The sequence below is a fragment of the Chiloscyllium plagiosum genome, chromosome 15 (assembly GCF_004010195.1).
Source record: "Chiloscyllium plagiosum isolate BGI_BamShark_2017 chromosome 15, ASM401019v2, whole genome shotgun sequence".
Lineage (NCBI taxonomy): Eukaryota > Metazoa > Chordata > Chondrichthyes > Orectolobiformes > Hemiscylliidae > Chiloscyllium > Chiloscyllium plagiosum.
In genome coordinates this window covers 28,723,383-28,749,800 of record NC_057724.1, presented here as the reverse complement: position 1 = coordinate 28,749,800, position 26,418 = coordinate 28,723,383, and the positions used below count along the sequence as shown (strand labels likewise).

The 26,418-nt window shown below is 39.9% G+C and overlaps 1 protein-coding gene across 1 annotated transcript in view; it reads right to left on the bottom strand.

The window, feature by feature from the left end:
* The window catches only part of LOC122557545 (mitochondrial fission factor-like), a 61,649-nt gene extending 37,001 nt beyond the window's left edge, over positions 1-24,648 (bottom strand). Inside the window, exons 1-6 of the mRNA XM_043705291.1 lie at positions 24,166-24,648; positions 23,285-23,377; positions 18,923-19,141; positions 11,737-11,894; positions 10,571-10,659; positions 7,420-7,575 (exon numbers count right to left, since the gene is read on the bottom strand). Of these exons, the coding sequence (XP_043561226.1) occupies positions 7,420-7,575; positions 10,571-10,659; positions 11,737-11,894; positions 18,923-19,136 (617 nt within the window). The 5' untranslated portion in view covers positions 19,137-19,141; positions 23,285-23,377; positions 24,166-24,648. The remainder of the gene's footprint in view (positions 1-7,419; positions 7,576-10,570; positions 10,660-11,736; positions 11,895-18,922; positions 19,142-23,284; positions 23,378-24,165) is intronic.
* Between the last annotated feature and the right edge of the window lie 1,770 nt (positions 24,649-26,418).

Below are 26,418 nucleotides of genomic sequence, written 5' to 3'. Positions count from 1 at the left end.
CTAAAAAGAAGTGTAACTTAAAGTAAAAGGGTATATAATTCAATACTAATTGAGTACCAGTACTAAGAACACTAGCTGTTCATGTTCATTACAGTCCATATTTTGTCACAAAGTGCCATTTATGTATATAACTAGACTGTACACACTTTCAAACCCGCTCTGTGGTCCATTCTACCATGACAGGTAAATTAAAATACAAATAGTAACCTATTTTTAACTGAGAATATGTCCTCAACATGTTCTGATTTCTCCAGAGAAAGGATGCACAGGCTGTTTTTGTCAGGAAGTGTGCAAAATCAACCTGAGAATAATACATCTTCCAAACAGTTATTCCTGCAAGATTCAGAGAATACTGGAGAAACTCAGCAGGTCTGGCAGCATCTGTGAAGACAGAAACAGAGCTAATGTTTTTAATCTGGCATGACTCTTCCTCAGAAGAGTTCTGAAGAAGTCATACTAGGCTTGAAACATTAACTCTGTTTCTCTCTCCGCAAACTCCCAGTCCTGCTGAATTTCTCCAGTATTCTGTGTTTGCTTCAGATTTCCAGCTATACTGCTTTCATTCCAGCAAAATTACCTCCCTTACCTACAAAAAAACTTTTGATAAAAAGATGGCAATATCGGTGACTTTAGTCAACAAATAAATGAGAAAATTCGATTGGCAAGTGTAACCTGGATGAGGGGTTCACAGCAAAGCAGAAATTGCTGGCAAAATGCAGCAGGTCTGAATGAAACCATATCGATTATTGGAAAAATCTACCTGATTCAGGGAAGGAAATCTGCCATCTTCATCTGCTCTGGCTTACATGATTCCAGACACACAGCAATGCAGTTGGCGTTCAATTGCCCTCTGAAACTGCATAGCAAGCCACTCAATTGAATCAATCTCCACAAAGTCTCAATAAAACCAGACGACTACCTGGCATCAACCCAGAAAGTAGACAAGAAAGAAAAGCCCTGTCAACACTGTAAAGTCCTCCTGACTAACATCTGGGGACTAGTGACAAAACAGGGACAGCGGTCTCACAGACTAATCAAGCAACTTCCAGATATGCTCATGAACATATCCCCCATAAACAATGCCTCAGACACAACTATCACTATCCCTGGATATATCCTGCCCCACAAACAGGGCAAAGCCAGCAGGGGTGGCAGCAGAGTGGTATACAGTCATGATGGAATTGTCCCAAGAGTCCTCAATATTCACTCCAGACACCAAGTATAATGGCTCCAGGTTAAACATCGACATGAAAACCTCCTGTTGATTTCCATATGCCTTCCTCCCATTACTGATGAATTAGTACTCCTCCATGTTGAACAACATTTGGAGGAAGCACCGAGGGTGGCAAGTTTACAAAATGTACTCTGGGTGGGGGATTTCAACGTCCACCACAAGTGGCTCAGCAGCAGCATGACTGATGGAGTGTGTCAAATCCTAAAGGACACAGCTGCTAGACTGGGTATATGGCAGTTGGTGAGGGAACCAATAAGAGGGAAAAACATACTTGACCTCATCCTTACCAAACTGCCAGCTGTAGATCGTCTGACCAGTGAAAGTGACCACAGCACAGTCCTTATGGAGTCAAAGTCCCATCTTCACATTAAAAATACCCTCCATCTTGATATGTGGCATTATCACATTGGTAAATGGGACAGATTTTGAATAGATCTAGTAATTCAAGACTGGGCATCTATGAGGGTGCTTTGGGCCATCAACAGCAGCAGAACTGTACTCCAGCACAATCTGCAACCTCATGGCTTTACATATCCACCACTCAAGCACTACCGTCAAGCCAGGGATCAACCCAGGTTCTATGGAGACTACAGGGGGACATGCCAGGAGCAGCATCAGGCATACCTGTAAAACTGGTGCAGCTACCAAACAAGACTACTTCACGCCAAACAGCATGTGATAGGGCTAAACAATCCCACAACCAATGGATCAGATCTAAACTTTGAAGTTCTGCCACTTCCAGTCATGAATGGTGGATGGACAATTCAGAACTCACTGGAAGGGGAGGTTCCACAAATATCCCCATCCTCATTGATGGGGGAGCCCAACATATCAGTGCAAAAGACTGACGTATTTGCAACAATCTTCAGCCAGAAGTGTCAAGTAGATGATCCATTTTGGCCTCCTCCAGTGGTCTTCAGCATCACAGATGGCAGTCTTCCATCAATTTGATTCACTCCATGTGATATCAAAAAGGGACTGGAGGCACTGGATGGCGGAAAGGCTATGGGACCTGATAACATTCCAGTAGTAGCACTGAAGACTTGTATTCCAGAACTTGCCACTCTTCTAGACAAGCTTTTTCACTACTGTTATAACACTAGTACCTACCCAACAACATGGAAAATTGGCAAGATATGTCTTGTACAAACAAACCAGATAAATCCAACCCGGTCAATTAACACCCCATTAGTCTCAATCATCAGTAAAGTGATGGAAGGTATCAAGAGCAATCAAGCAGCATCGGCTCAGCAATAACCTGCTCACTGAAACCCATTTCTGAAGAAGAATCACTGGACCTTATATCTCCAGAGACGCTGCCAGAATCTGCTGAATGTTTCCAGCAACTTCTATTTGTGTTTCTGATTTCCAGCACCCGCAGTTTTTTGGTTTTCTTTTTATATTATCTCGGAATTGTGCAATGTGACAAAATTAATGACCTCAGTATACCAGCAGTCCTGTATACTACGAACACAATGTTTGAATTCTATATTGCATTTGAAAGGGAAAATGTTGCATTTAAGATTAGTATGTTAAACCTAAATAAGCACAAGTATGGGCAGGAAAGCTGAGCTAGCTGAAATTAACTGGCTTATTAAGTTAGAAGGTAGATCAATAGGGACACAGTGGCAAACATTTCAGGAGATATTTCAGAATAAATAGATCACCACTATAAAGAAAAAGAGAGGACCATCTGTATGGTTAACTAAAGAAATTAAGGAAAGCTTCAAACTTAAGGAAAAAGCATGCAACTGTGCAAAGATGAGTGGTAGGTCAGATGATTGGTCAGAATTTGAAGAACAGGAGAAAATGACTGAAAAGTTAATTAAGAGGAATAAATTGGAGTGAGTGGAATCTAGCGAGGTGTGTAAAAACAAATAGAAAAATCTTTGTCTGATATTTAAAAAAGGAGAGAAAAAAAAGTAAATAAAGTGTGTATTAAATCCTGGAGAGAGTGAGAGAAAATGGGAGTTCAGAGTAGGTAATATTGAAATGGCAGATGAAATGAACAAGATTTTCCTTCTGTTACACAATAGAGAATACAAAAAAAATCCAGTAACAGGTACAAATCAGGAGGAGGTGGAAGGGAAAAGGAATTTTGTGAAATTATAATCCTAAGAGAAATGATACCAAGCAAACGTAAAGGGTTGACATAGTGACATACTAAACTTAGATTTATAGAAGGCATCTGATAATATGTCATATTAAAAGGTAGTGTGAAATAAAAACCCAGTGCAGGGGGTGCTATACTAGCATGGAAAGAAGATTGGCTGGCTGGCTTAGTAAGCATAAATCATTCTTTGCCTGATTGGCAGGATGTTCCACAGAGGTCTGTGTGGGACCTGGTAGGTGAAGTATAAATGTTGGAAAACATGAAGTTGCTCATTTTAGTCAGAAGAATTTAAAAGCAAAATACTACTGAAATGAAAAAGACTGTGGAATTCTGAGGTGCAGATAGATTTAAGTATTCTACTGCGCGAGTCATAAACATGCAAATACAGTGTTGTGGTTCTGTTCGCCGAGCTGGGAATTTGTGTTGCGGTGACATCCTCAGTGCTTGGGAGCCTCCTGTGAAGCGCTTCTGTGATCTTTCCTCCGCCATTTTGTAGTGGTTTGAATCTGCCGCTTCCGGTTGTCAGTTCCAGCTGTCCGTTGCAGTGGTCGGTGGCATTTGTAGTGGTTTGAATCTGCCGCTTCCGGTTGTCAGTTCCAGCTGTCCGTTGCAGGGTATATTGGGTCCAAGTCGATGTGCTTATTGATTGAATCTGTGGATGAGTGCCAACCAGGAATTCCCTGGCTGTTCTCTGTTTGGCTTGTCCTATAATAGTAGTGTTGTCCCAGTTGAACTCATGATACTTGTCATCTGCATGTGTGGCTACTAAGGATAGTTGGTCGTGTCGTTTCGTGGCTAGTTGGTGTTCATGGATGCGGATTGTTAGCTGTCTTCCTGTTTGTCCTATGTAGTGTTTTGTGCAGTCCTTGCATGGGATTTTGTACACTACATTGGTTTTGCTCATGCTGGGTATTGGGTCCTTCGTTCTGGTGAGTTGTTGTCTGAGAGTGGCTGCTGGTTTATGTGCTGTAATGAGTCCTAGTGGTCGCAATAGTCTGGCTGTCAGTTCGGAAATGCTCTTGATGTATGGTAGTGTGGCTAGTCCTTTGGGTTGCGGCATGTCCTCATTCCGTTGTCTTTCCCTTAGGCATCTATTGATGAAATTGCGCGGGGTATCCGTTTTTGGCGAATACGTTGTATAGGTGTTCTTCTTCCTCTTTTTGCATTCTGGTGTACTGCAGTGTGTTGTGGCCCTTTTGAATAGTTTCTTGATGCAACTTCTTTTGTGTGTGTTGGGGTGGTTGCTTTCGTAGTTCAGGACTTGGTCTGTGTGTGGCTTTCCTGTATACCTTTGTGGTGAATTCTCCGTTAGGTGTTCTCTGTACCACCACGTCTAGGTATGGGAGTTGGTTGTCCTTTTCTTCCTCTCTCGTGAATCGGATTCCTGTGAATGTGTCGTTGATGATCCGGTGTGTGTTCTCTATTGCTGTGTTTTTAATGATTACAAAGGTATCATCCACATATCTGACCCAGAGTTTGGGTTGAATTTGTGGTAAGACTGTTTGTTCTAATCTTTGCGTTACCGCTTCTGCAACGAGTCCAGAGATGGGTGAGCCCATGGGTGTGCCGTTGATTTGTTCATATATTTGGTTATTGAATGTGAAGCATGTTGTGAGGCACAGGTCGAGTAGTTTGAGTATGCCGTCTTTGTTGATAGGTTCAACGTCCTATTGTCTGTTCTGTATGTCCAGCAGGTTGGCTATTGCTTCTCTGGCTAGGGTTTTGTCGATAGAGGTGAACAGTGCCGTTACATCGAATGAGACCATGGTTTCTTCCTTGTCTATGTGTATATTTCTGATGATGTCTAAGAATTCCTGTGTTGATTGAATCTGTAGATCTATACAATCAATAAGCACATCGACCTGGACCCAATATACTGACCACTGCAAAGGACAGCTGGAACTGACAACCGCAAGCGGCAGATTCAAACCACTACAAATGGCGGAGGAAAGATCACAGAAACGCGTCACAGGAGGCTCCCAAGCACTGAGGATGTCACCTAGACAGGGGACGAAACGTCTGCAACACAAGTTCCCAGCTCGGCGAACAGAACCACAACAACGAGCACCCGAGCTACAAATCTTCTCACAAACTTTGAATGCAAATACAGTACATAATCAACAGGTCAATAGGATGCTATGTTTTATTACAGGAATTGAACATATCAGTAAGGATGTTGTGCTTCAGTTAAACATTACATTGAGTGAACATATTTCAAATACAGTTTTGGTTTCCTTACTTAATGAAGAATGTAAATGTTTTGGAGGCTTTTCAGAGGAGGCTTAGTACGTTGGTGTTTGGAATGAATGGGCTGAAATAAGAGAATAGGTTGGACAGACTACTTATGTTTGTTGGGAGTTTAGAGTTAAGGGGTGACCGGTTTGAAGTGTAGGAAATCCTGAATGGCCTTGACAAGAAGGCCATGGAAAGGACATTCCTTCTTGTGGACTAGTTCAGAACTAGGAGGCACTGTTTGAAAATCAGGGATTGCCCTTTTTGGACAGAGATGAGAAAAATCTATGAGTCTTTGAAATTGTCTCAGATGAAGGTAAAAGTGGGGGTCATTAAATCTTAAGGCATAAGTAGATTAAAACAGAAATTGCTGGAGAAGCCCAGCAAGTCTGGGAAAATCTGTGGAGATAGAAACAAAGTTAATGTTTCAAAGCCAATGATTCATCAAACTCAAAAATGTTAAATCTGTTTTTATCTCTCCACTGATGCTGACAGACTTGCTGAGTTTCTCCAGCACTTATTGTTTTTATTTTGGATCTCCAGCATTCACAATATTTTGCTTTTAGAATATAAATTCTTGTTCGGGAAGGGAAGCAAACATTATTGGGAATAAACGAGAATGTGATATTTGAAACACACACAAATCAGCCATAATCGTATTGAATTGTAGAGCAAGCTTGAGGGCCCAAACGATCTACTCAAACTGCTCATCGCATGTTTATAATCTAAAAACATGGCGGGCCAAGAAATTACAAACACAGTTAACTATAGACAGTTAAGAGATAGCAAGTTTTATGTTAGATATGCAAGAGAGTTAGGCCTTTCACTGGCTTCTTCAACAGTAACTGCAATGATAAAGGATCGAAGCATTTTATGGGTTAAGTAGTTCCAGTGTCCAGTGTACACTGCTCATGAGTTAGCTTCCTGAACCAGATAATTTGCTGACACTGATCCTACTTTAAACTTCGTAACTGAGTTACGATTGAGTTAAAATTGCATAATTGTGTCCAAATTCCTTCCTTCTGTAATTTCCTGCTGATAGAAATTTATATAAAAGGACTATATTCAGTTACATTAGAAAGGCACCATTGGTAGGTGACTCTATATTCCTTTCCTCCATCAAAAATGGAGAACAATTTTAGTCTCCACACGAAAGGTTCATATGCAATATTCTGAACCTCTCCGTACGTAATATAAATTTTATTTCGACTTGTGAGATTGACAATTTCTGATTTTATTGTTGTTATTTTTACTTATATTTCACAACAAACCAGTGCTTGATTGGCTTGTTGACTTCAGTAAATAGCTTCAAAGCACATAAACATCACATTATGTAAATCCAATGCTTTCAATGATAGCTGATGAGAGAAGTGGCATTAATCAGATCTTCATTTAGTTCATGCAGTATTTAATCAGGGTTATTAAATGCTGAAAATTGGCACAAAAATGGAACTGTACTCTAATCCCCAGAGTGTTCAGAAGCACAGAAATTTCTCTTACAAGTTAACATGCTTCACAAAAACAGGGGTTAAGTCAGATATCAAGATCCTGCAGCAATATGGTTATGTTTTGCCAAACAAAGTACTTGTGAATTATTGAATGTTTCCCCAAATTAGAGGAGTTTTGTTGGTTAGGTAAGTATTGGTAGTTTCGTTAGGTAGTAAGTTAGGTAGTTTCGTAAGTATTGATGGCCAAGCATACAATCAGATGCATAAGTTGTTATGGGAAACAGTAACAATGAACAAATTTTAAAGTGATGCATTCAAGAACAGCTTAATCAAGAATATTAGCAGGAACACCAAAAAATTTCTTTGGTGTTATACATGCTAATTCCAATCACCTTCTTTGCATTTTCTGATTGACTGCTTCCATCAAGTATTCTGATAGTTTTTGTCCAACATAAATTAATACGTTGCACACATTATGAATTGAAAAGGATGCCTGGCCAGGTCCAGGTGAAGGGAAGGGATGTTTTGGACCACTGGAGTGATCAGCCCTATAGAATGGATAAAGCATAACATTGTTAAAGCAAATAATTGAATAGTACAGGGATATAGTTCATTTTTCCCCAGACATAGTTCAAGTTATTTTCTGTAAAATATTGTGGGATATAGCAAAATATTTCAGATGTAAACTGCATATACAATGGCTGGTACACATTAAAACAAATGCTATGGACAATCACTCAAATTGTTCAGTCATCCATTTCTTTGCTGTCTGTTTAAATTAGTGGCCTTGAGGTTGGATTGAAAGAACTTGGTTAAAAAAAAACATCGTGGTCAATTTACATTGTTAAGAAAGATTGAAATGTTAGAATGAACTGGAGATTACAATAAATTTATAACATCTCTCATTGTATTTAGGCCATGTTATTTTCTTTAACAGAGAAGTTAGCGGAGTTTTATTGTTAAGTTTATTTGATAAATATTAACCAAACTGTCAATTATGAAGTTGTACAATGGGACAGAGGTTTCAGTGAGTCACATAGAAGGTGCAACTGGTGTCAGTGTGGCTTAGTTGGTAGCACTTTCTCTTTTGAGCCAGAATATTCTAGATGTGTGTGGGGATCGAGCTGTCAGAGGAAGTAGTGGAGCCAGGTACAATTATAACATTTAAAAGGCATCTGGATAGGAAGAGTTTAGAGGGATGTGGGCCAAACGGGATTGGATCAGATTGGGATACCTGGTCCACGTGGACAAGTTGGACCAAAGGGTCTGTTTCCATGCTGCATGACTAAGACTACGTGAAACCTACTTCACACTTGGGCACAAAAATTAAAGATGATACTGAGGGAGTGCCCTATTGTAGGTGCCAAATTTCAGATGAGACACTAAACTGAGATCCTCTCAGGGATGCAAAATATCCAATGGCATTATTTTGAAGAAGCTAATTCTGGTGTCCTGGCCAATATTAATTCCTCAATTAACAACACAGATTTTTTGGTTGTTATCAAATGACTTTGTGGAACTTGCTGAATGCATGCTTGCTGCACCACCTATATTATAATAGTGACCACAATCCAAAGATATTTCAGCACCTGCAAAGTACTTTGAGATGTCTCATAACAGTGAAAGTTTAATGCCAGGAAAGGCTCTAAATAAATGCAAGATTTTACTTTTACACTTCACACCACAATGTAAACTTGCCAATGTATGAAACTATCGAAAGTTTCATTTCTGCATTCAAAATGTTTATGTTCAATAAAAACAAATGGATAATGAATATATACATAGTAGCAATTACCTCAGAGTTAACACTCCATAGCTGTGATATTAGCTATGGCAGTGATTTAAGAAATTACAGTGTTTGGAAGTGAGGCACAAAGCAGCATGCTCTTCAGTTTTGGAGAAGGCTGTATATTCCACACTGCCTCAAAATGACCCTTTCTATTCCCTGGTGATTATCAAGTCATTCTAAAGGATGACAAATTGTCAGTGATTGTATTGTTACCTGGCTATGGGGGTAATCTAGTAATAGATAGCAAAATTAGAAGTTTATTGGTGCTTTCAGAGACTTCCAGTCATCGTTTCTTTTCATCTAAGATTAAATAGTAGCTTTTGAGTCTTAAATTGATGCAATCTCTATTAAAAATATTAATATATTCAGAAATTGATTGGTTTTATTGTTTACCAATTGAGTTAATCTTCAATGTCTGTTTTTGGTTAAATGGGAGAACTGTCTTTGCTGAAGGAAAGAATATATTTGGCATTTTGAGCTGGTTTAATTTCACTGCATCTTCTCATCAATCTCCTGAAAAAAATACACCTAATTTTTGTGTTTTTAAAATCTGTGGACTGCAAGGAGAAAAAACTATTTTAAAAATAGGGTTTTACTTGGACGGCTGTATTATTTCACAGCAAGGAATTGAATACTTATTATGAACTCTGTCTTTTGTGGCTATGGGTTCCTACAATGGGCAATGAGGAGCTGATGAGTTATTTACAAGAGAAAACTGAGCAGGTTGGAACTGGAAACAAGTTATAGAGACACAGGCACAGAAAAAGACAGAAAAGTGTCAACAGCAGAAACCGCTGTTAAAAAAAAACCTCGGTTTCATCGCGAAGAAATCAGTTACCTTTCCTGCAGCAGCTGCTGTGAGCAGAGACATTTCCCAAGCGAATCAGTCATTCTGTACTTACAAACCAGTGAAGGCTTCCAAAAAGAAAAAAACACCTGAACACCAAGGGCCTGGAATCTCAAAATCAGAACTGGAAACCAAAGACGATGAGGGCATGCGTGTGTGTGGGTGTGAATATGTGTGCGTAAAGGGGGAGATTATTAAAGTTTTACTTAATAGTGTTGTATGGCAAAGGATATTTTTTTAATATCAGTTTACTTGTAACTACAGTTTACTTATAAATAATAGATTTATTTAGTATAGAAAAGTGGTTGATGCTTTCTAACGACCAATGGTTTGAAAATGAGATAAATTGGGGCACTGTGCGTACATTTTAAAAAAAACCTTTAAAATTTTTGATGACTCTGGGAATAACAAGGCCCAACTTATGTTCTATCCCAGTAGGTCATAACAATTCCAAAATTCAAAAGCAAAAGAGTAGATCTTGCATAAAGTATATCCAAATCCCAGATTAACCATCCTTTCAACTCAGATTATCTGAGGAATTTTGATAAGGGCTGTGCCTCCTGTGAACTGGGTCAAACTAATTTTGAATATGAACCTGCAGTCCCTGATGTAAAATAAGTGTGTAATGAGCCGCTGTAATATTCAAGTTATAATATTATATGGCATATACAAAAGTCTGATAAAGTTTATTTTGTTTGGGATTAAATATTCATTATCCACTTGATCTTCTCCATTAATTGAGTGATAACAGTTTAAAACCATTGGCTTCAATAAAGTTATTAAACTTTCCATTCTATATTAGATACTCCATTCCAGTCTCTGGGAATGCCATATTTATCATTATTTTAGCTGTGTAGATTTGGCTATGCAACATCACAAACAGACAAAATCAACATATTGCACTTACAAATTCCTCTGCCGTCTGGACACACTTGACAGACAAATTTCATTCTCACTTAATGCTCGTGATCTACTAGAATGTTGGGTAGTAGCAGTCTGCAATAAAATAACATTGCACATTCTGTGTTTGCTTTTGCTAGGGTGAATTCAATTTAAAAGTCAGCATTCTACTTTATCAAGGTAGCTAGGAATCAGTAATTCACTCCTTTGCCAGTAATATTTGCATTGAGAATTTTGTTTTGTAAATATTGACAGAATAAACATTTTCTTTAAGTAGTACCGTCAATAGGCAAGCCATGCATGGATATCTCCAGACTTAACTTATAAGAAAGGTTTAAACATTTAATTCTGTTGTCTATTCTTTGTAAATCATTGACCACATGATTTTATTTAGCCATCCTATGCTAGACTAAGGAGAGTTCATTGTTCTTTTATCTTAGACGATCTCAGAACACCTGTGAATAACTCTCACTCAAAAATGGACTTAACCTATCCAACTGAGATCAAAAGACTGACTACATAGACTTAAACCTATCACCCCTGGCCAACAGCAATGCCTACATCTCCTTGTCACAAGGTCCATGGGTTCAGGGATCTCATATAGATTTAAACACATAATCCAATCTGAAAATTCAATACAGCACTAACAGAATGTTGCACTGTTGCAGATACTGTCTTCCAGAGGTTTTGAAACAAGAAGCCCCATATCTACTGAACATAAATGATCCCATGGTACTATTCAAATGAACAGTAGAGGTTTTTTCCTGCTGTTTTAATCGAAATTGCTTCCCTCAATCAACACCACGAAACGTATACTTGCTCTTTCTTCATCGATGCTGTCTGACCCACTGTGATCTCCAGCATTGGTTGTTATTCAGTCAATTGTCTGATTGCTGCTTGTTAGACTTTATTATGTGAAAATTGACTGCAGTTGGTCTCTATATTTGAACGTTAAGGACATTTCAAAATAATTTTATAAGCTATAAACTGCTTTGGGATAACTCAGGGCTATGGATGGCATAATAAAAATGCAAACTCTGTTTCCTGTTTTTAAACTCCATTAAATGGGGTAGCTGGAAGGGTGGGTGGATGGAATGAGAAGGACAGCTGTTCTGGCAACCTCAAAAGTACATCTATACTATATGGAAAAACACAATGTTATTGTTCACACACCTGCACTGGACTCTCAGGTCGGTCCATATTCAAAGCATGGCTGGGTCCAAATATTAAGTTCGGAGAGATACTGAGTGGTGGAGGATCTGTTATCGATGGATTGTTGTGGAACCAACCATATAAGTATGGTCTTGCACCAATATCCTGCATTTCTGTTTCTAAAGAGAAAGGTACAATCTTTTAAATCCAATTAACAAGTTCTCTAATTTGAAGCAACTAATCGCTATTTCCCAATAGTATTCACTTAGCTATATATTAGGTTCTTATTTTGAGTGCATATCTGACATAGTTGAAAGTATCTAGCTGTGTTAGTTAAGTTATAAAACAACTGAATACAATAACACTTACAGAGTACATGACACATCCTAGTGTAACTTGCTCCCAGATTCAACTGCTGAGCGAGTCCTCATAACCTTTTACAGATTCTCTACTTGGTCCCTGATTGGACTAGAAGGTCACGTGACTCTTTCTTCAAAGCTTGTCTTTAAAGAGGCCAATTACTATAGCTGATAATATTTATTCTCCATCCTTAAATGAGGTTGTGTTCCCATGCACCTGTTGCTGCTGTTATTTTTAGGTAGAGGTTGGGGGTACCTTAGAGGTGATACACATTGCATTCATGGTGTCCCAATAGTATGCTGTGTGAATGTTTAAGCACCAATCACACAGGCTGCTTTGTCTTGAATGGTGTCAAGCTTCTTCAATATTGTGGCATTCATCAAGGCAAGTGGAGCACATTCCATCATACTCCAGGCTTGTGCCATGTACATGGTGGTCAGATTTTGGAATTCAGGAGGCGAGTCGCTGACTGCAAAATTCCCAGCCTCTGACCTTCTCCTGGAGCTACAGTATTTAAAATTGTTGGTCCATTTCAGTTTCCCATCAATAGTAATGCCTAGGCAATGCTTGCTCCAAATTGCACAGCCACTGTTTGCATGCAATAACTTCTAATTTTGGAAGGTACTGCTGCGCATGGACCTAGGATGCCCACATAGCAGCAGAAATAGTTAAAGGAATATAGCTTGCAACATGGTAATAGTGGTAGATTCAGCAATGGCATTGTGACTATATGTGAAAAGGAGATGGCTTGTTTCTCTCTTAATAGCGATAATTGTCTGACACTTGAGTGGAGCAAATGTTACTTGCCATTTATCAACCCAAGACTGAATGTTGTTCATTGTCTTATTAAAATTGGACCAAGGACTGCTTCAATATCTGAGTAGTCATGATATTGTGAATATTTTCAACAGCAGCAATCAGCAACAAACATTTCCTGTCCTTATGATTGAGGCCGGGTCATTCATAAAGTAGCTGAAGATTGATGGACTTAAGAGAATATCCTGAAAAACTTAGGTAGTGGTGCATGTAACAGGACTGAGATGATTGAACTCTATCTTTTATTTTGATCAATCAACATTTTCTCTGAATCACATTCACTTCAATTTGGCTAATACTCTGTAACACTGCATCCGGTCAAAGGGTGCCTCGATGTCAAGGGCCACCAGTCTCACTTTTCCTCATGCTTGAATAAAACAAAGAAAATCAGCAGCAAGTGTGCCTGGCTGAGTCCAAATTGTATATCAGTGACACAATTCTGCTGCAGACATAATGCTACACATCATGCTTGTCCTGTTTTAGGCAGCTCAATCAGTTTTGAATCCATCTCAATTAGTATAGTGGTAGTGCCAGAATAAAATGAGAAGACTTTGTATCCACAATGATTCTCAAGTAGTCACTCCTACCAATATTGTCATGAGAAAAGCTGCATCTGTGTCAGGTGACATGTTCAGGTAAATTTTACCTAGGCACTGTTATCTCAGCAATTGCCACAAGCCTAATTTGGTGGCTAAGTCTTTATGACTCACCAAGTGCATCAATAGTGAACTCTCATGCTGCACCTATTGACGTTGCATCCTCAATCAAAAGTATTTTCTGTGCATGAGTTATTTTCTGTGTTTTCTCCATATGAAGGAGCACTGATCCATCAACTGAAAGTGGACAGTCAGTTGAGGATTTTCTTTTTCAAATTTGACCTGATGCACAGGAGCTCATTCCTTTTAGACATTAGCTTTTGTTGAGTATTTTATTTGAAATAGAGAGTGTGTGTGCGCATGCAAGAGAGAGAGAGAGGCACACACACAGAGTGAGCATGTGTGCATACGTATGAGAAATGAGTATGCAAGAGCGAGAAAGTGTGAGAATCTGTGCATTTGTGCAAGAGAAGTCAGGGTATGTGTGAAAGTATGTGTCCGTGCTGAGGAGTGAATGTGTATGCAAGACAAAGTGAGAGTATGCATGTGTGAAAGAAAGCGAGAGAATAGGGAAGCAAGTCTGTACATATGAGAGTCCGAGATGTTGTAGGAGTGTGAAAAACACAAACGTACCCTTCCGTTTCTTTTGCTCCCTCCCCAAAAACCTTCCACAAAACAAATTGCAAGCAGAAGAAAACCCAGGCTAAAAGGCACCATGTATCCTAACCTCACTCATATGAATTCCACTAAGGCCAACTTGGAGCATTCAGCAGAGGTTAGATCAGTGTTAGTTAAACCCAACTACTTTAGTTGGCCTCAGTTCCAAATTCTTCCCTTTGATGACAACTTGGGGCCTAATCTATTTCTCTCTAGCTCTACTTACTTGAAAATGTATCAAAGATTTTATCAATTAGCTTAGTTGGTACTTTGGCTGGTCATTGTCATCAATTATTAAAGTTTTAACTAGAGTCAGACTTTTTAAAAAGGCTCTTTGGCCCATCACACCCACATCGGTCATCAAAACTCCACCAGTTCTATTCCCATTCTCCAGCACTTGGGCTGCATGCTTGCATTCTATGCCATTTCAAGCGTTCAACTGTGTCTTGAGGGTTTCCACCTCTACTACCTGCTCAGTCAGTGAGTTCCAGATACCCACAACTGTATGAAAAAAAACAACTTCCTCAAATCTCTCGAACCCTCTAAATCAAGTGACCCAGCATCAAACCTTGTGGTTTGTCACAGGCTTCCAGTGGTAAAACATGCTTCAACCATCACCCTCTGCTTTCTGCCACTAAACTGATTTTGGATCCTATTTGCCAAATTTCGCTGGATCCCACAGCTCTTAGTTTCTTAATTAGTTTGTCCAGTGTGATCTTGCCAAGAAGCTGGAAGAAACAGCTTGGGAACTATAGACTGGTGAGTCTGACATCAGTGGTGGGTATGTTGGAGGGGGTTCCGGGAGATAGGATTTACATGCATTTGGACAGGTAGGGTCTGATTAGGGATAGTCAGCATGACTTTGTGTCATAGTCATAGAGATGTACAGCATGGAAACAGACCCTTCGGTCCAACCTGTCCATGCCGACCAGATATCCCAACCCAATCTAGTCCCACCTGTCAGCACCCAGTCCATATCCCTCCAAACTGCTCCTATTCATATACCCATCCAAATGCCTCTTAAATGTTGCAATTGTACCAGCCTCCACCACTTCCTCTGGCAGCTCATTCCATACACATACCACCCTCTGTGTGAAAACGTTGCAACCTTAGGTCTCTTTTATATCTTTACCCTCTCACTCTAAACCTATCCTCTAGTTCTAGACTCCCCACCCCAGGGAAAAGACTTTGCCTAATTAACCTCATAATTTTGTAAACCTCTATAAGGTCACCTCTTACCCTCTGACACTCCAGGGAAAACAGTCCCAGCCTGTTCAGCCTCTCCCTGTAGTTCAAATCCTCCAACCCTGGCAACATCCTTGTAAATCTTTTCTGAACCCTTTCAAGTTTCACAACATCTTTCCGATAGGAAGGAGACCGGAATTGCATGCAATATTCCAACAGTGGCCTAACCAATGTCCTGTACAGCCGCAACATGGCGTCCCAATTCCTGTACTCAATACTCTGACCAATAAACGAAAGCATACCAAATGACTTCTTCATTATCCTATCTACCTGCGGCTCCATTTTCATGGAGCTATGAACCTGCATTCCAACGTCTATTTGTTCAGCTACATCCCCTAGGACCTTACCATTAAGTGTATAAGTTCTGCTAAGATTTGCTTTCCCAAAATGCAGCACCTCGCATTTATTTGAAATAAACTCCATCTGCCACTTCTCAGTCCATTGGCCCATCTGGTCAAGATCCTGTTGTATTCTGAGGTAACCCTCTTCGCTGTCCACTACACCTCCAATTTTGGTGTCATCTGCAAACTTACTAACTGTACCTCTTATGCTCGCATCCAAATCATTTATGTAAATGACAAAAAGTAGAGGACCCAGCATCGATCCTTGTGGCACTCCACTAATCACAGGCTTCCAGTCTGAAAAACAACCCTCCACCACCACCCTCTGTCTTCTACAGACAGTTCTGTATCCAAATGGCTAGTTCTCCCTGTATTCCATGAGATCTAACCTTGCTAATCAATCTCCCATGGGGAACCTTGTCGAACACTATATTTAAATCCATATAGATCACATCTACCGCTCTGCCCTCATCAATCCTCTTTGTTACCTCCTCAAAAAACTCAATCAAGTTTGTGAGACATGGTTTCCTTTGCACAAAGCCATGTTGATTATCCCTAATTAGTCCTTATCTAAGAAATCATGTATCGCAAACTTGATTTAAGTTTTATGAGGACGTAACAAAAAAGATTAGTGTGGGCAGAGCGGTAGAAGTCGTCTACATGGACTTGAGTAAAGCCTTTGACAAGGTTCTGCATGTAGTAAAGTTAGACCACATGGGATTCAGGGAGAACTTGTCAACGGGATACAAAATTGGCTTGATGGTAGGAGGCAGAGGATGGTGTTTGAGGGTTACTATTTTGGGCTGGTGTTAGATAGGGATTGGTGCTGGGTCCACTGTTGTTTGTCATTTATAAATGATTTGGATGAGAATTTATGAGGAATGGTAGGTAGGTTTGCAGATGATACCAAAATTGCTGGTATAGTCAATAGCAAAGAAGATTATAAAGGTATCTTGATCAATTGAGCCAATGGGCTGAGGAGTGGCATATGGAATTTAATTCAGATAAATAGGAGGTATTGCATTTGGTAAAGTGAACAAGGGCCAGACTTATACAGTTAATGGTAGGGCCCTGTGTACTGTTTCGAAGAGAGACCTATGCATTCTGGGACATAGGTCTTTGAAAGTGCATCACAGGTAGACAGGGTGGTTAAAAAGCCACTTAGCACACTTTCCTTCATTGCTAAGACCAGTGTGTATAAGAGTTGAGACTCATGTTAAGGTTGTACAGGACATTGGTGAGGCCACTTTTGGAATACTGTGTACAGTTCCAGTTGCCTTGCCATAGGAAGAATATTATTAAATTGGACAAAGTTCAAAAAAGATTTACCAGGCTGTCACCAGGACTGGGGAATTTGAGTTACAGGAAGAGGCTAGATAGGCTGGAACATTTCCTTCCCCCACTGGAGTGTAGGAGGTTGAGGGGGTGACCTCATAGAGGTTTATAAAATCATGAGGGTCATCGATAGGGAGAATAGCAAAGGTCTTTTCTCTATGGTGGGTGAGTTCAAAACTAGGGGGCATATTTTTAAGGTGAAAGAAGAAAGATTTAAAAGTTACCCGAGGGGCAATGTTTTCACACAGAGGGTAGTTCAGATGTGGAATGAACTGGCAGAGGAAATGGTAGACGCAGGTACAGTTACAAAAAAATTCAATTAAATTTGTTAGATACAAGCTCCTCCTTACAAAGCGATGCTGACGATCCTAGATTATTTCTTATCTTTCCAAGTGGAGATTAAATCTGTCCAACAGAACCTTTCCAACATAGATTCCCTATCAAAAATGTTATATATGTTGGCCTATATTTTCTTACTTATTCCTCCAACCTTCTTGATTAACAGTATCACATTAGCTGCCCTCCATTCCTCTGTCACCCCTCCTGTAGCCAGATAGGATTTAAAAATTAATGTCACAGCCGCAGAAAAGTCATCCTTTACCTTCCACACAAGCCAGAAATATGTCTCATCTGAGCCAGGGAATTTATCCATTATCAAGCCTGCTAAAACCACGAACAACTCTTCTCTCTCAATACTAATTAATTGAAGAATATCACAGTCCCCTTCCCTAATTTCTATGCCTGAATTATCCTTCCCAACAGTGAATAGAAATACAAAGTTTTCATTTAAAGCCTCAGCTGTCTTACGACTCAGGCAGATTGTCACTTTGATCCCTAATGGGGGCCATAAATTTTTTCCCTGGTTATTCACTTACCTTAATAAACTTACTGAGCACCTTTGGATTTTCCTTAAAATTCCCCACAAGTGTTTTTTCATGCCCCTTCATTGCTCTCCTAATTTCATTCTGAAATCTCCTATTATTTGCCTACTGTTATTTGCCTACATATCTGGCTTTCATCTATCCCTGACTGTCTTGTGGTCTATAATACACCCCGAGCAAAACGATTGCCCCCTTTCTGTTTTAAGTTCTATCCAGACAACTTCAATTGACAAGCCGAAGATATCATCCCTCCTTGGTATAATAATGGACTCCTTAATCAATATTCAGCCACCACGCTGACTTTTACACTCCATTTCAACTCATTATTAATTTATTGCATTGCCTTTTTTGTCATGTTTTCTTCATATCTCAACTTTACAGGAGCAGAGCAGAAAAATCACAGGAATTCACCACCATCTAAGCTCCCAAGTCACACATAGTCCTCACTTGGACATATATATAATTGCTTCCTCTTCATTACTGTGTTAAAATTCTGTATAATTCTGTCATCAGCATAAGTGATGCACTGTCGAAATCAGAAGACAACCGGACAATTCGTGGTAATACAGAGATGGGCAATAAATACAAATTTATATCATTGCTCATTTCTCATTAACATTTTCTTTTTTAAATCCTGTCATTGTGGTGGGATATTAAAATAACAAGCATGTATTCAGGTAGAAGTTGCTATCACAAGTAGTAGTTGAGGCTCATATCATACATGTAGTTTTTTTAAACCAGGAAACTTGATAAATACACGAGGATAAAAGGAAAAGGTTATGTTAATAGATTAAAAAGGATAAATGGCAGCAAGTGTGCGGCATAAACCTGATTTGCTTGGCCTGTCCATTCTATGTAATCATTTCCCATTACAATACATAAAATTCTTTCAATGATGTAATGACCTTGATCAATATATGGATATGAACATAGAATGCAAACTTGTTTGTAATTTATTGGTGTTAACACAATTTACCTCCCATCGATATTCTTTCGGGAATCTGCATCCGCAGTGTTGATAGGTGAATATCTTCTGCTTTCTCCTCCTCCTCCTCCTCTTGCTCCTCAGTGACTTTCAGTCTATTAGGAATTCTCATTTTCTGACCAATAACTTCCATGAAACTTAGGTCACATGGAGCTGGACCAGAATCTATCAAATCAGAGGGTGCTGCAAATACTGGCTCTGTCATGGCAGCTAAAGGATCAAAGTAAAACTTTATTTATCATTCTTTATTTCATTTGAAAAATAATTATTATAAATCCTCATCAGGTTAAATAAGTAACATTTGAAATGAAGAGGCCACCAAAAGTAAATTGGGGCAACCTTGTCAGTTTCTATTCCTGTGTAAGCTAAACCACCGGTTTAGATTAGATTAGATTAGATTAGATTACTTACAGTGTGGAAACAGGCCCTTCGGCCCAACAAGTCCACACCGACCCGCCGAAGCGCAACCCACCCATACCCCTACATTTACCCCTTACCTAACTCTATGGGCAATTTAGCATGGCCAATTCACCTGGCCTGCACATCTTTGGACTGTGGGAGGAAACCGGAGCACCCGGAGGAAACCCACACAGACACGGGGAGAACGTGCAAACTCCACACATTCAATCGCCTGAGGCGGGAAATACAAGTCTTTAAGTAAGTATTTAAATTCAAACTCAGTCTTTGGGGATCATCAATTTTTTTACTTCCTGCAAGACTGAACCAGAATAAGACACTCCACACAGAGCTCTGCTGCCCCAGTCGTTCTTTTTCTTTCGACATTTTTTTCCCTCTCTTTTTAGCAATCCTGAGGCAGCACACGGGAAAGCGAGTCCCAGAGCAACCGGAGGGTGAACGAGTCCCAGAGCAGCCAACTTACCTTAGTGCAGCTGAGTGCCATTGTGGAGTAGACTGGAGACTTGGAGTGGAGCGGGACAGTTGTTGGACTGGGGTCTGGCGCAGGCGATCAGACCATGTGCTGAGTTGCTGTTATTTGAAATTCTTTATCAGTCTGTAATGTCAATCCTTTAACGATGTTATAACTGTCTTATTTTGACCTTTTTTTTAAGACATAGTAGGTCATATTACTACCTTTCCTCTTTTGTATCCAAGACTTGTACCTAGGTACTTGTTCCTAAGATCGCACCATTAAAGGCAGTCAATGTAAAACTTTTCAATGTACTCTTGCACTTCTGTACAGGAGTACACGTGACAATAAAGAATATTCTATTCTAATTTAAAAAGTCAAAATGTAGGAAAAGTCAGTGCTATTTCTTTGCCACCAGATTTTGTTTCATCTTCTGAGAATGTTTTATTGTAAAGGATTTAGTTAACATGCTAGCAAATTCTAATAACAAAAATGTGATAGAGCATCATATTTTTATTTCAATGACCAGTAATTCTTCGAGCACGTTGCTATAAAATTTTCTTAAAATCACCTGATTTCATTCCATAATTGATGACATCTATGAAGCTTCGGCACAATTCTGGGGGTATGTTCTTTCATATACAGAAGTCCTAGAGCTGCTTATTTAATCTTGTATTATTTAAAATGATTAAGCTCTTCTAACATCTCTCTCTCTCGAGTTCTGTGACTGGTTGGTTTTGACTCTAGATTCAGACCAAATTTATGTTCTTAACTATAAAGTCACGCAAAGCAAAATTACTCTAATGTAAATATTCCTATCAGGAATATTTTTTCACTTATGGATTATTGGTTTTATTAAGAGCAAGCTACACTGGCAATCATGAAGGATGCATAATGCGAAATGTTCTAATATGTACTAACTTTCAGATATGTTATCACCTGCTGTAGCCACAATAAATTAAGCCAAGCCCATAACTTCAAAGGCATATAAGGTTGGACACAAACGAAACAGATTTGTAGGATGCAGATTCATTTGCGATTTTAAAGTATCCTGAAGTGGAAAAGGGTGGGCCTACATGGGAAAAAATCCTTCATGGGTGTACAGAAGAGAGGTGAATGGTCATTCTGAGACTCATGCCTGCAGCAATTCAATGGGAAATATTTCAAGAAGGCTGACAGCAGGTCTCTAGTCGATTCAGTTGGTTGAGAGAGTTTTGTTACACTGCTTTGAATAAAACTAGAAATAGGCCATTGACATCTTATTCCCCATCCTTTCATGTGATAATTTTAGATTGATAATTTTCTTTAAAAGTGAATGCATTTATGTTGATAAGTCATTCTGAATTTGGATGTATATTTTGATTGCAGGAGAAGCATCAGTATATTAACATTTCTTGGCCTGATTGTATTTGCAATAGAAAGCACTGAAAATAGAAACATAGAAAACAGGAAAAGGAGTAGGCCACTTGGTCCTTTGAGCCTCGCTCCACTACTCGACATGATCATAGCTGATCATCCTGTCCTCCTTTCACCCCTCACCCTTTAATCCCTTTAAGCCCTAAGAACTATATTGATCTTCTCTTGAAAATATACAAGTCTCAGTCTGAGGCAGCTAGTTTTAGGTTTGATTAGTATGAGAAAGTCTATAGCCTTAAAACTTGTCTCTAGACATTTAGACTATAGAATTATAGAATATATTTGCTGCACACTAGAAAATAGGTAGGGAGGCTCAGAAAAAGGGGGAACCCAAGTTATGCAGAAGATAAAAGCATCTGTTCTAACCAAGTGATAACAGGGTGCTCTAAGGCAACTAAGAACATTTGCCTTAACATCAATGAATCTGTGTAAACAGGATACCAAGTGATAACATTCACAGCTATCCCTTTGTGAAATTAATGACAGTGTTTGATTCTGACCTCAAAACAAAACTTGGTACTATCAAAAGCCTTGTAATTGATGGTCAGGTCCTATCAATTATAATGGATTCTTATTACCTCTTGCAAGTTAGGCAGACACAGAGGGAAAAACATCTTTGCTGTTACAAGTCCCTGACTTGAGAGCTCAAAAGGACGAGAGAGAGAGAGAGAGAGAGAGACACAGACAGAGAGACAGACCATTTTAGTGCTGGGACTGCCAAAACCAGTAGAAAATTAACTCTTTGTGCTTACCTGCTATGGATTGAACTTAATTGCATTTTTGAGACTTTATGAGCCATTACCGGTTATGAAATACAAACTCTGTAAAAGGTAATACTGATGAAGCCTTAACTTACTTGCTGTTCTTGCAGTCCACTCTATAGACCTTATAGACTGCCCCACTGTCAACTCTAACTAATCAGATCTTATATCTTATTTGAAATTGAATCACAACTCTGAAAAGAAAGCATGTTTAATTCAAAGACTAATGAACCAGCTTAAATGCAACCTTACGATAACATCTCAGCCTCAGGTACGAATGATTCAGTGCTTAAAAAGCAGGAGTCTGCTCCTAACTGAAAAATTATTCTAAATCTAATATTGAAGAGATTCTGGCACAATATGTCTGGAAGCCATTTTATGGTCAAAAGTTTGTCCTCCTTGCTGAGAAGCCAGTTTGTAAAACAATTGTATCTGACATGCGAGTTGTGCAAGGATACCTTGTGAACTCTTCAATTAGCTCAGACTGGTACTTCTTTACGATAGGAGCTTATCTCACCAGCAAGTGCCTAACTTGGCTGGATTTGTTTTTCCCACCTGATGAACGGCTTAGGGCGCGAGGAGTGATTAGTCAAGTGTACACAGATCTGTCAATTAACTTCTCTTCCTTACAAATTATTGTCTTTCACTTATCTAATTAAGAACACACAATGTTTTTATAAACTTTTTGCATGAAGGAAGCAACTCTGTATCAGTACATCAGAGTAGCCTGCTGAGGCTCTTGAAGAGCTGGTGTCCTACTCTCCTGTGTTATTAGAACCTAGTTAGTTTAGCTTATAGGTATCAGCATCATGTTGTAACAGTGATGCTATTGGTAAATAAAGGGGAAGACTGAAATTAATTAAACTGTCTGGAAGAGTTATTATTCGAGACTATCACCAAGAACGACCTCCGGGACAAACAAAGAGAGGCTTACAGGTTGAGTCAACAAGGGATTCCCTGGGTCGTCTCAAATCTGTACTTTAACAAGATCACCTAAGAATGGAATTCCTGGCAATTCATAGGTATACCGTTCAGTGTCAGTTGTGATTTATCTTATTGGGAAAGTGGGACAATTTTGCTGAGCAAGTCTCCAACTTAGACCACTTTTACCACCAGTTCCAGGCACTGACCACACAAAGTGCTGAATTCAGCCTAGCTTTTCTACCAACTTTCACTACAAGTAGTTATTTGATTCAAAGGAAAACAAATCATGGACCTTGTGTGTGGTACAGTACATGCAAGGTAGGCTCTGGAATAAATTTTCACACATTTTCTTCAAGTAGATCTTCAATATTACTATCTCAGTACCTCTCACCACTCTTTCCTTTAATGGATGTTATCTTCAAGTAGTTTTGATGGGGAATAATTTCATGAGGCTCTCCTTTGTAACCGAAAGTAAAACTGCAAGAAAATGAAAAAAAATGAGATTTACAAGGACGTTGCCAGGGTTGGAGGATTTGAGTGATAGGGAGAAGTTGAATAGGCTGGGTCTGTTTTCCCTGGGGTAGAGGCTGAGAAGTGATCTTACAGAGGTTTATAAAATCATGAGGGGCATGGTTTAGATAAATAGTCTTTTCCCTGGGGTGGGGGAAGTCCAGAACTAGAGGACATAGGTCTCTTTTACATCTTTGCCCTCTCACCCTATACCTAAGGGGCAACTTCTTCACACAGATGGTGGCATGTGTTTGGAATGAGCTGCCAGATGAAGTGGTACAATTGCAACATTTAAAAGGCATCTGGATAGGTATATGAATAGGAGGGGTTTGGAGAAATATGGGCCGGGTGCTGGCAAGTGGGATGAGATTAGGTTGGGATATCTGGTTGGCATGGACGAGTTGGACTAAAGGGTCTGTTTCCATGCTGTACGTCTCTTGTACTGCCGAGTGTTAATATGCACATTTTTCTCAGTTAAATTTTTAGAAGAAAAATGTTAGGAGAATTTCTGAGACAAAGCCAGAGATTCCACAGAGTCCAATATCTCAGTTTCAGGACATGAAAAAGTACCATAAAAGTAATATATAGTGTGGACCAACCTGCAATCTACACCCTGATCTCTCAGGTCACAAGGACACTGTGGCCTTCACATTACTGCCAAGACTTTCCACTTGGACCACTGTGAACGTGACGAAGACACAATCTAACTACAAAATCAGGTCTGGAATGGATAGTGCAAAGACAATCATCCTCACCCACCAGCCTCTTGGAAGACAATCTCACTCCCCCGAGAACAGCAGCAGCGATAACTACAACTTTAGGCATGTGCCGACCAGTCTCTTTTGGGAACGGCAGTACCGTTTGTTAGTGCAGAATCCATGCTGTCGGGTTTAATTTCTGAACTGATTGACGTAACTGAAGAAACTCCTGGCCCAACCACGCTACAAAGTTCGAGGTTTCTCAGGTCCTACTGGCGAAACTGCAACCTCTCTCAAATGGATGTAGCACCTGTTACTGTCTGAATCGCAATGACAGTTGCAATTTGACAATTGCTTGACACCCAATGGATTGAATACCTGAGATACACCAGTGATTAACCAAAGCCCCAGCCTCAGTAATAGAGCCTTAGAAGTGAGCAGTATCATAACATGGTGTGGAGTCAGGAATCATTGACAACCATCCCAGGGCACACACGTGACTCAGTTTGACAGTCTCACAAACATCATTTCATCAGCCCTATTCCTGGTGGCTGACGTCACACACCCTACGCCCACTTGCGACGATCCTATTGGGTCTGCGTCCCCACGTGGCATTAGAGACTCCGCCCGCGTGGGTGTCCGGTCACGCGACATCACTCGGCCACGTGAGAGTGTCGGTTGCGTTTTGAACGTGTGTTTCCGAGCGGTTTGTCAGTCTTTTGACAGAGGAAGGAAGCTCGAAGATGGTCGGGGTCTCACCATCACTAAAAGAGGACGGTGACCTCCTCTCAGCCGATTGTGAAATGAAAACCAAACTCCAGATAGCGGTGACACTCTGAGAAATTGCAAAAGATGGGTAACAGCTAGGAGCATATTATTTAAGTCGGAGACCCGTTGAAGCCTTTCCCTCTGGTTAAAAATCAAGCGGTGAGAAATGTGCGTGAGAGAGCATATGCTGTCTTATCGGGACATATTAATGCAGAGGTTGGATACTACTTAGGAAATTCGAGATTTGTGGATGTCCATAATTATGCAAATGTATTTGAACTACTACATTTGAAGGTGTCTTCTCGACTTTACATCTGCCTGTCGACCCTATCCTTCTAAGCGCTAAACAAATTCGTGACATAGTTCTGAAGAAAGATTTTTGGATCCAAAACGTTAACTTTGCTTGATGCTGCCAGATTGGCTGCCATAGAGATGTCCAGCATGGAAACAAACCCTTTGAGTCAGCATAGATGAGTAGGAGCAATGTCCTAAATTGATCTAGTCCCATTTGCCAGTATTTGGCCCATATCCACACCATATACACATCCAGATGCTTTTTAAATGTTGTAATTGTACCCACCTCCACCACTTCCTCTGGTACCTCATTCCCTACACACACCACCAATGTCTGTGTGAAAAAGTTGCCCCTTAGGTCTCTTTTATATCTTTTCCCTGTAACACGAAACCCAAGCATTATGGTTTTGGATTCTCGTACCCTGGGGAAAAGAACTTGGCTATTCACCCTATCCATGCCCCTAATGATTTTATAGTGATTATATTTGTGTTTTAGTTTCAATTCTTTCAAACATTGGGTTGCAGGTATGAAGAATACATACCCACTGACCCGTCTTGCATTTACACCTCCCATATTCCATTAATACCAAGTCAATTATCACTGCTTACAATTACTCTGGAGCTGCCAATCAGTTGTTGAATGAAAGACTCGTTTAAAAGTGGTGTATGATTCATGTTATAGTCATAGAAGAAAATCATACCATACAGAAAAGGCCCTTAAGCCTATAGAATCTGTACCACCAAAAATTCACTACAATCGACACTAGCCCCACTTTCCCACACTCTGCACATAGCCCTGAATGTTATGACATTTCAAGTGCTCATCTAATTAAACAATCCCTACACATTTGTGGAATAGACAAATTTTTTTTTGTTTTTGGGCTCGCTATAATAACCCTCAAGTTATTAGATTAGATTCCCTACAGTATGGAAACAGGCCCTTCGGCCCAACAAGTCCACACCGACCCTCAGAAGAGCAACCCATCCCCTCTGACTAATGCACCTAACACTATGGGCAATTTAACATGGCCAATTCACCTGGCCTGCACATCTTTGGACTGTGGGAGGAAACCGGAGCAAACCCACGCAGACACGGGGAGCATGTGCACGAGGATGGAATTGAACCCGAGACCCTGGTGCTGTGAGGCAGCAGTGCTAACCACTGAGCCACCATGCTACCCAATTTATAACTTTTAAAATGGGATACTAAATGCATAATTACTGTCACAGTATTTAAAATACCTTAAT